Here is a 10,517-nt window from a genome sequence, read left to right as displayed (position 1 = left end):
AATTATGTTGATGCTAAGATTGCTTTTCAGTTATGTCTGCTAATGTTAGCGAATGTAGCCGTTAGCTATCGCCCTCGTAAGCCAGGCGAAGGTAGTTCATCATATACTCCGCAATTATACATCCACAATATAATATTAGAAACATTCTTTGTGGCTACTCTCTGTACTCCTCCGTACTGCGCTTGATCGAATTGTTTGGACGGCTCCAGGGTTCAGTCGCAGTTCGTTGCAAAATCCACTCGGTTTTTCCCTCCAATTCAAAAAGGAGGGAAAAATACAGACCGCAGAGTCTTGTGTTCTTTTGACACTAGTGACCCTGATAAAAATTCTACCCGCTTGTTTGTTTGTTGTTTTTTTACGTTCGTGTCCTTCGGGAGGCCGTGTACGAGTCTGTGTTTGTGCTTCACACAGCAGAGCAGCCGGTCAGGGGCCTGGTCTGCCAGACCTGACTGACAGAAGCAGCCTGGCCCTCAGCGTCAGTCACAACCCCAGACAGCTCCTCCTCCTTACCCAGCAGCACTTTCAAAATGGGGCACATAACCACAGTAGGTGGCGCAGTGATTTTTTTTTTAAATGCCAATTTCGATAATTCAAAACAAAAAAAACATGTTATTTCGTAATACAGTTGACATGGCCTATTTTTGCCACCGAGGGAAGTACGGAATGTAAGCGAAGCAATTTCAGTCCATCTTTAAGTGCATAAAGCTATTAAACTGAGAGTGCACAGTGTTACTCTGGCAAAATACATCTCTGGAATAACATTCTCTCTCTCTCTCTCTCTCTCTCTCTCCCTCTCTCCCTCTCCCTCTCCCTCTCTCTCTCTCTCTCTCTCTCTCTCTCTCTCTCTCTCCAGACATGAACCACTGAAGCTGAGACTGAAGAAGGACTGCAATAAGCTCTAGTGCCGAGCTCTGACCCTCCACCCCCGCCCCGCCCCCCCCTGCGCCAAACACTCTCCACCATGACCCCCGCATGGCTCCTGCTGATGCACCTCCTCTGCCTCCTCCCCTCCGCCGGTCACACGGTCCCCACCGCCCCGACCCCGCCCCCGCCCCCCGAGACCGCCGCCGCCGGCTCCGCCTCCTCCTCCTCCTTCCGGGTGACGGACACCAGCCTGACCCACCTGACCGTCCACCGTCAGACCGGCGAGGTCTTCGTCGGCGCCATCAACCGCGTCCTCAAGCTCTCGCCCAACCTGACGGAGCTGCGCTCGCACACCACAGGCCCGGTGGAGGACAACGCCCGCTGCTACCCGCCTCCTAGCGTCCGCGCCTGCGCCCACCGCCTGGAGTTCTCCGACAACGTAAACAAGCTGCTGCTGGTCGACTACGCCGGCAACCGCCTGGTGGCGTGCGGCTCCATCTGGCAGGGCGTGTGCCAGTTCCTGCGCCTGGATGACCTGTTCAAGCTGGGCGAGCCGCACCACCGCAAGGAGCACTATCTGTCCGGGGCGCGCGAGGCAGACGGGATGGCGGGCGTGGTGGTGGGCGAGGAGGACGAGAGAGGAGGAGGAGGAGGAGGTGGAGGAGGAGGAGGGGACAAGAAGAAGAAGAGAAAGGAGGGTAGCCGCCTCTTCATCGGGGCGGCCATCGACGGGAAGTCGGAGTACTTCCCCACGCTGTCCAGCCGGAAGCTGGTGCCGGACGAGGAGAGCGTGTCCATGTTCAGCCTGGTCTACCAGGACGAGTTCGTCTCGTCGCAGATCAAGATCCCGTCCGACACGCTGTCCCTGTACCCCGCCTTCGACATCTACTACGTCTACGGCTTCAGCAGCCGCACCTACGTCTACTTCCTGACCCTGCAGCTGGACACGCAGCTCACGCAGATGGACGCCAGCGGCGAGAAGTTCTTCACCTCCAAGATCGTGCGCATGTGCTCCGACGACACCGAGTTCTACTCCTACGTGGAGTTCCCGCTGGGGTGCACCAAAGACGGCGTGGAGTACCGCCTGGTCCAGTCGGCGTACAAGCAGAAGCCCGGCCGACGGCTGGCCCAGGCGCTGGGGCTCTCGGAGGACGACGACATCCTCTTCGTGGTGTTCTCCCAGGGGCAGAAGAACCGGGCCAGCCCGCCCCGGGAGACGGTTCTGTGCCTGTTCACGCTGCACCAGATCAACCTGGCGATGCGCGAGAGGATCAAGTCGTGCTACCGGGGCGAGGGGAAGCTGTCTCTGCCCTGGCTACTCAACAAGGAGCTGCCCTGCATCAACACGGTCTGTCTGTCTGCCTGTCTGTCTGTCTGTCTGCCTGTCTGTCTGTCTGTCTGTCTGTCTGTCTGTCTGTCTGTCTGTCTCTCTGTCTGTCTGTCTGTCTGTCTGTCTGTCTGCCTGTCTGTCTGTCTGTCTGTCTGTCTGTCTGTCTGTCTGTCGGCCCGTCTGTCTGTCTGTGTCTGCCTGTCTGTCTGCCTGTCTGTCTGTCTGTCTGTCTGTCTGTCTGTCTGTCTCTCTTTCAGTCTGTCTGTCTGTCTGTCTGCCTGTCTGTCTGTCTGTCTGTCTGTCTGTCTGTCTCTCTGTCTGCCTCCCTGTCTGTCTCTGTCTGTCTGTCTGTCTGTCTGTCTGTCTGTCTGTCTGTCTCTCTGTCTGCCTCCCTGTCTGTCTCTGTCTGTCTGTCTGTCTGCCTGCCTGCCTGCCTGCCTGCCTGCCTGTCTGTCTGTCTGTCTGTCTGTCTGTCTGTCTCTCTTTCAGTCTGTCTCCCTGCCTCTCTCTCTGTCTGCCTGTCTGTCTGCCTGCCTCTGTCTGTCTGTCTGTCTCTCTTTCAGACTGTCTGCCTGCCTCTCTCTCTGTCTGTCTGTCTCTTTGCCTTTCTCTCTCTATCTATCTGTCTCTCTGTCTCTCTGTCTGTCTGTCCATTTGTCCATCTGTCTTAACGCTACACACCACACGACAACACCGATTTTTAACTTTCACTCTACATCCAGTAGTCGGAACAAATTGAACGTGTTTTTTTTTAACGCTACATAAATAAACGCTGGAACGCGGTGCGTGGCCCCGCCCCCCGGCGCCCGAGCGTGCGAGCGCCCGTATCCGACTCCGGCAAGGACACTAGACGGACGATAATGTGCTTCGACTGACCGCGGGCTGTCCGGCGGCTGCTAACAGAGCGAGTCGCGGCGTGCTCAGACCGTAGGGCGTTCTGTACAGTATTATCCTCCTCGCCTCTCCGTCTGGGTTCTAAATCACAGCCGAGGAGAGCTGCTTCTCCGAGCCCCCCCGTTCTGCAAGGGACCGCGCCGATTTTGGGTTCCGCTGCCGGGCCGCGGCGGAGAACTGGGAGTAATGAATAGGCGCAGAACCAACGGGCAGCGGGAAACTTTATGCCGTCGTCGTTTGGTCCTACTACCTCTCCCTCCCCCGAAATGCTCTCCTTTCACCCCCTCCACACACACACACACACACACACACACACACACACACACACACACACACACACACACACACACACACACACACACACACTACTACTATAGAGATCACAGAGGGGGGGCAAAGGCAGATGGAGTGGGGGGAGGTAGAGATGACCTGGATATAGGCTGGCTTGGCTGTTTGCTGCTGAGCGGGGGTTGGGGTGTGTGTGTGTGTGTGTCGGGGGTGGGGTGATGTTATTGTTATTATTACGTAAGATCCATTAGGACCCAGTTTAGAGGGCGGCGTGTGTGTGTGCCTGCATACATGTGTGTGTTTATGTTTGTTTGTGTGTGTGTGTATATGTGTGTTTGTGTGTGTTTATGTCTGTGTGTGTGTGTATGTATGTCTGTCTGTTTGTGTGCCTGCATACATGTGTGTTTGTTTGTTTGTGCGTGTGTGTGTCTGTGTTTGTGTGTTTTTCTGTGTGTGTGGTATGTTTGTTTGTGTGTATGTCTGTGTGTGTGTCTGCATACATGTGTGTGTTTGTTTGTTTGTGTGTGTGTGTTTGTGTGTGTTTCTGTCTGTGTGTGTGGTATGTGTGTGTGTATGTATGTCTGTCTGTGTGTGCCAGCATACATGTGTGTTTATGTGTGCGTGTATGTGCGTGCGTGTGTATGTCTGTGTGTGTCTCTGTGTGTGTGGTATGTGTGTATGTATGTGTGTGTGCCTGCATACATGTGTGTTTATGTGTGTGCGTGCGTGTGTGTGTCTGTGTGTGTCTCTGTGTGTGTGTGTGTGTGTGTGTGTGCCTGCATACATGTGTGTGTCTATGTGTGTGCGTGTGTGTGTGTGCTTGCATACATGTGTGTGTGTGTGTGTGTGTGTGTGTTCAGTACCCCGTGTTGAAGGAAGGGGCTGTGCTAGTGTGTGTGTGTGTGTTCAGTACCCCGTGTTGAAGGAGGGGGCTGTGCTAGTGTGTGTGTGTGTGTGTGTGTGTTCAGTACCCCGTGTTGAAGGAGGGGGCTGTGCTAGTGGTAATTATGATCAGCATGGCTCCAGCCCAGTTAGTGGGAGTACAGCAGGGGCTGATTACAACCTGGCTGCCTATCAGCCCATCAGCCCGTTAGCCTATCAGCCCGTCAGCCCGTCAGCCACGCCGCTCCAGGTAATGACCCAGGCCTTCCGGGCCGCCTGGCGCTTCCTCCGGCCGCGTTGATGGATTTACCCCTCATAAAAGCTCTGTGGCGAACGGCCTGGATCCCGCTGGGAGAGAGCGCTGGTGAGGGGACACACGTTAGCCGCCCGGCAGACACGCTCGCGTCGGGGGGGTTACTGGGGTCGCTTCGTCCGCTGTCTCAGTTAGATCGTGCGTGCGTGCGTTCGTTTGTTCACACGTTACCCCCCCGCCGGGGGGGAGCTACCCGGAGTTCATTTACCCCCATTTGCCGAGTACATTTTGCTTTGTACGTAAAAGATTAACGTCGGTGGATCAGTAGAAGTACTGTCTGTTCTACTCAAGAACCCGTTTACTTTACGAGCCTAAACCAACAGAGACGTTTGCGAAAGCGTCCGGCTAAGTGGACAGAAGTACAAAACAAACCAACGGCCTCGACCTGGGAACCCTGATCATGTAGGGTTAGGGTTTGTGTGCAATTTAACACATTAAAGCCTGTCGTTAACGACCAAAACGCACAACACGCACTTCATACACAGAGGCAACACAACGCACTGCATTGTGGGTAAATATTATCAATAGTTATAGTCGTTATATTTCACAACATAGATGAGATGACTCTTATTTAGTTGGATCATGTTAGGTATGGCGGGGTGGTGGCTGGTCACGGCCTTCGGTTGGGGGGTGGGGGGGCGGGGGGGGGCCGGCGGGGTGGGGGGGGGGGGGGGTCCGGGGGGGTGGGAGGCGGGGGTCCGGGGGGATCAGATGTAGAGCGGACAGCTGAGCTCTTGACTTCCACGGTCGTCGTAGCGGTACAGGGCGTACGTGATGAGAGGCGCGCGGCGGAGATGGAGAGCGTTCTCTGGAACGGCACGGCCCAGCGTAACCCAACCCTCTCTGACTTCTCACAGCTGTGCTGCAGATCTCCACACTCATTAGCCTGACATGCTCTGAGAACAGCACACCACTGACACAACACACCTGCAATTAATAACACTTAGAACATTATACTAACAACACTAATACTACTACTGATACTAATAGTATAATAATAATATTAATAACTAGTAATAATCATAATAATAATAACTAGTAATAATCATAATAATAATAACTAGTAATAATGGTTATAATAATAATAATAATAATAGTAAACAATACTTTAAAATAATACTAAATAATAATCTCAAAATGCTGAGATATTTCACATATTCTCACTCTCTCTCACCTCTCATCCCCTCATCCTCTCTCACCTCTCATCCCCTCATCCTCTCTCACCTCTCATCCCCTCACCCTCCCTGGCCTGTATCTGATCTAATGACCCTCTGGTCTGTATCTGATCTAATAACCTTGACTCTCTGACCTGTATCTGATCTAATGACCCTCTGTCCTGTATCTGATCTAATGACCCTCTGTCCTGTATCTGATCTAATAACCCTCTGGTCTGTATCTGATCTAATGACCCTCTGGCCTGTATCTGATCTAATGACCCTCTGGCCTGTATCTGATCTAATGACCCTCTGTCCTGTATCTGATCTAATGACCCTCTGTCCTGTATCTGATCTAATGACCCTCTGTCCTGTATCTGATCTAATGACCCTCTGACCTGTATCTGATCTAATGAACCTCTGTCCTGTATCTGATCTAATGACCCTCTGGCCTGTATCTGATCTAATGACCCTGACTCCCTGTCCTTTGTCTCTCCAGCCCAAGCAGATCGGTGACGACTTCTGCGGCCTGGTGCTGAACCAGCCCCTGGGGGGTCTGCGCGTCATCGAGGGGACGCCGCTCTACGACGACCGCTCCGACGGCATGGGCGCCGTGGCGGCCTACACCTACGGCGAGCACTCCGTGGTGTTCGTGGGGACCCGGAGCGGCCATCTTAAGAAGGTAAGAGAGCGGTTTCGATTCCGTCGCGTTCGACCAAGACGCTGTCGCTTTGTCGGGACCGTGGTTCTACGGGCCGGCCTTGACCGGGCTAGTTTGGGTCGGACCTCCTCAATATCCACCATCATGAGGCAAACCACAGTTATGGAGGCAAACTGCATGTTGGTCTGCAGTCATTTAGACCGACTACATGTTAATATGCAGTTATCTAGTCAGACTGTTAATCTGCAGTTATCTGGTCAGACTATGTTAATCTGAGGTTATCTAGTCAGACTGTTAATCTGAGGTTATCTAGTCAGACTATGTTAATATGCAGTTATCTGGTCAGACTGTTAATCTGAAGTTATCTAGTCAGACTGTTAATCTGAAGTTATCTGGTCAGACTATGATAATATGCAGTTATCTAGTCAGACTATGTTAATCTGAAGTTATCTAGTCAGACTATGTTAATCTGAAGTTATCTAGTCAGACTATGATAATATGCAGTTATCTAGTCAGACTATGTTAATCTGAAGTTATCTAGTCAGACTGTTAATCTGTCGTTACGTAGACAGACTGTGTTGGACAGCTGGTCATGGCGGTAGTACAGCGTGACGTTCAGACAGTCTTTCTATCCCCAGCAGTTTACAAGGTCTTCATAAATCATCCTGATGGAAGATGTCTTAGCCAGCAAGTTTGGCTCGGCAATGAACAACCAGGAGGTTTGGTTTTCCGAGGCCTGTCTGTGGTCAGGTGGAACGTTACGGGCTCTCTGTCTCTCTGCTATGAGAGGAAATCGATGGCGTTGTTGATTCATTCCATTTGGGAGGAGTTGTTGTTGTTGTTGTTGGTTTTAGGCCACGACCCTGTTGTTTACTTGCGGTGGAGACTCAAACTGAGGCGATGTTGCTCCCGGGTTCCTCTCTAGGTTCCTCATGGGTTCCTTCTAACTGGGTTCTTCTTAACCGGGTTCTCCGGGGCCTCGTTCTTGACTAGAGATTGCGGTTGGCGGTCGAGACCCTGGCTCTGAATACGGTCAACGCGCAAAAACGAGGCCGCTGTGGTCAAACGCTGAGGCGGGAGGCGTCTTTTGGGATTGGCGTGTCGTCTTGACGGTGCGTTGGCCAGGAGCGCTCACAGTTTTGCTCCTAGGAGGTGGAGAGATGTTCATGGGAGCGTCGGGAGGCAAAGCTCATCTCAACATTCAAGATTTCCTTTTATTCATCACTACATTACTTTTATTCATCACATCATTGTTGCTGCCGGCTCCAAGATTATGCTCAATACAGATAAACTCCAATACTCAATTTACAAATTACAAAATGTACAAATTACACAAATTACACAATAAGTGCCATTTCTATACAGTGTAAGATAAAGGTAATGTATTCTTGCCATCGTGGAGGAGGAGCAGGGAGGAACCATTTTTCACAGGGGGGTGAAGGAAAGCTGGTTCTTGAGTTGGCGGTTGAAGCCTGAGTCTCTATCTTAAGCACGGTTCTCCTGGGTGGTTCCGTCTGCGTTTGTCCTCGGTTCCTTCTGGATTCCACCTTCTACCTTTTCCTAGGCCTCTTAGGGCTCTGCTCTAGGTTCTCCTGCGTTGATCCAATGTTCCCCGGTTCCTCCAGGGTCTCTGTGCTGTGGGAACCTTAGCTGAGACACCAGCAACAGGCCTGATTTGTTTAGGGTAAACGTTAGATGTTCTATTATACGATATGTTCCTCTGTGGTTCTCCTCTAGGATCCTCCCAGATTCTCCCTAGGTTCCTTGTGGTTCTCTTTAGATTGTCCTGTGTTCCACCCCAGCGGAGGTTTGGTTCTAGGAGGACCCCGGCCCTCTGAGCTGGTCACGGAGTCCCAGTGTATGTAATGAGTGAGTGAGTGAGTGAGTGAGTGAACAGGAACATTGTTCTAGCTCCCTGGCTCTCTAGGATTATTGTTCTAGCTCCCTGGCTCTCTAGGAACATTGTTCTAGCTCCCTGGTTCTCTGGGAACATTGTTCTAGCTCCCTGGTTCTCTAAGAACATTGTTCTAGCCCCCTGGCTCTCTAGGAACATTGTTCTAGCTCCCGGGCTCTCTAGGAACATTGTTCTAGCTCCCTGGTTCTCTAGGAACATTGTTCTAGCTCCCTGGTTCTCTAGGAACATTGTTCTAGCTCCCGGTCTCTCTAGGAACATTGTTCTAGCTCCCTGGCTCTCGAGGAACATTGTTCTAGCTCCCTGGTTCTCTAGGAACATTGTTCTAGATCCCTGGTTCTCTAGGAACATTGTTCCTCTCTCTGTGTGAACGCGGAGGTGTTTAAAGGCCATGTCAACACGCCTCCATTACAGCGCAGCGCTGAGGCCTTTCTGGTTATTTAGAGGACATCTCTTCCCCATTCCTCCTGCTCTTCCATTTATCACTGAAAACAGTGTGTGTGTGTGTGTGTGTGTGTGTGTTTGTGTGTGTGTTTGTGTGTGTGTGTGTTTGTGTGTGTATCTGTGTGTATCTGTGTGTATCTGTATGTGTGTGTGTGTGTGTGTATGTATGTATGTACAGTGTATGTATGTAGGTACAGTATGTACTGTATGCGTGTGTGTGTGTGTGTGTGTGTGTGTGCGTGTGTATATTGTCCTCTCAGTGAAATAAAGCCTAGCAGATATAGTGGTCTATGTAGAGATATTTCAGTGAGATTGTGATCTTGGTGAGATGAATGTGGCTCTGAAGCACGAGTTACAGACTCTCTGGTAAATAAACGCGCTGAAGAATGTGGGCCTGTAGCCCTGTCTGGCACGGACAAGCACAGCGCCTCGCTTTCTTCTGGGTTATATGTTAATAAACGGCAATTCACCGCCCTCCACAGTGATGATGAATTTAACGTTTAGAATGAAGTGAATTGTGTGCTTTTCGTAGCTGAACCAATCAGGCGACGCCAACCTGCAGCAGAGAAAATAATGACAGTTCCACTTAGCGCCGGGAATGTCAGCCAGACCAAACAATCGCTGGACATCCGGCTATGTCCACATCACCGCAGAGAGTGTGAGTGTGTGAGTGTGTGAGTGTGTGAGTGTGTGAGTGTGTGAGTGGGTGGGTGGGTGGGTGAGTGAGTGAGTGAGTGAGTGAGTGAGTCGGTGAGTGAGTGGGTGGGTGAGTGGGTGAGTGAGTGGGTGAGTGGGTGAGTGAGTGAGTGAGTGGGTGAGTGAGTGAGTGAGTGAGTGAGTGAGTGAGTGGGTGGGTGAGTGAGTGGGTGAGTGAGAGTGTGAGTGTGTGAGTGAGTGAGTGGGTGAGTGGGTGAGTGGGTGAGTGAGTGGGTGAGTGAGTGAGTGAGTGGGGGGGTGGGTGAGTGAATGGGTGAGTGGACGAGTGAGTGAGTGAGTGAGTGAGTGAGTGAGTGAGTGGACGAGTGAGTGAGTGAGTGAGTGAGTGAGTGAGTGAGTGAGTGAGTGAGTGAGTGAGTGAGAGTACTGTAAGTGAATGATCAAGTGAGTAGGGCTGCAAAATTCTGGGAATATTCACAAACATCCCATGGGAACATCCCATTTCCAGTTTATTCCCATTTAATTCCCAGTAAATTCCCGTTGGGAATTTCCAGGAAGTTTGTGAATATCACTGGAATTTTGCAACCCTGTACAGTGAATAATAGTAAAGTGAATGAGTGAGTGAGTGACAGAATGAGTCCTGTTAACCCTTTTAACCCTGAAAGTACAGTGCCAACATTCCCAATATTAATTGGATTTTCCCAATATTACTAGAAAGCAGTTTCTCAGCTTTCAGGAAGTGTTGGAATGTTGGAATTTTTTTGATATATTTTTTAAAGACTTCTAAAGATCTTACAAATATTTTGCCGGTGACACAGTCGTATTGAAAGGGTTAAGGGGACATATTGAGCCCCGGTGACGTCTCTTCCGTCAGCTGTGGTCAGTGTGAACAGCTTCACACGGGCTAGTGCTCCTCTGCCTGTAGTAAACATAATGGACACTCCCCCTGGGACGCTGGTCCTACGGGTACCATCAAACACACACGACGTATGGGCCTACGTTACACACACACACACACACACACACACACACCACTGGCTAGTGTCTAGCAGTGCAACCTACAGTGTGTTATGTTAGACTCAAACAGGCCATAACTCAGCCTGTCGCTCTGTGGGTTC

General features: G+C 51.2%; 1 protein-coding gene across 1 annotated transcript in view; it reads left to right on the top strand.

The window, feature by feature from the left end:
• Positions 1–961: 961 nt before the first annotated feature.
• The window catches only part of plxna3 (plexin A3), a gene marked incomplete at both ends in the record, with an annotated part of 66,207 nt that continues 56,651 nt past the window's right edge, over positions 962–10,517 (top strand). The window contains 2 exons of the mRNA XM_084446225.1: positions 962–2,212; positions 6,225–6,407. Coding sequence (XP_084302351.1) covers positions 962–2,212; positions 6,225–6,407 — 1,434 coding nt within the window. The remainder of the gene's footprint in view (positions 2,213–6,224; positions 6,408–10,517) is intronic.

This window comes from Borostomias antarcticus, assembly GCF_949987555.1.
Source record: "Borostomias antarcticus genome assembly, chromosome: 11".
Lineage (NCBI taxonomy): Eukaryota > Metazoa > Chordata > Actinopteri > Stomiiformes > Stomiidae > Borostomias > Borostomias antarcticus.
Note: the sequence above shows the minus strand (reverse complement) of the source record. Positions and strands in the feature narration are given on the sequence as shown.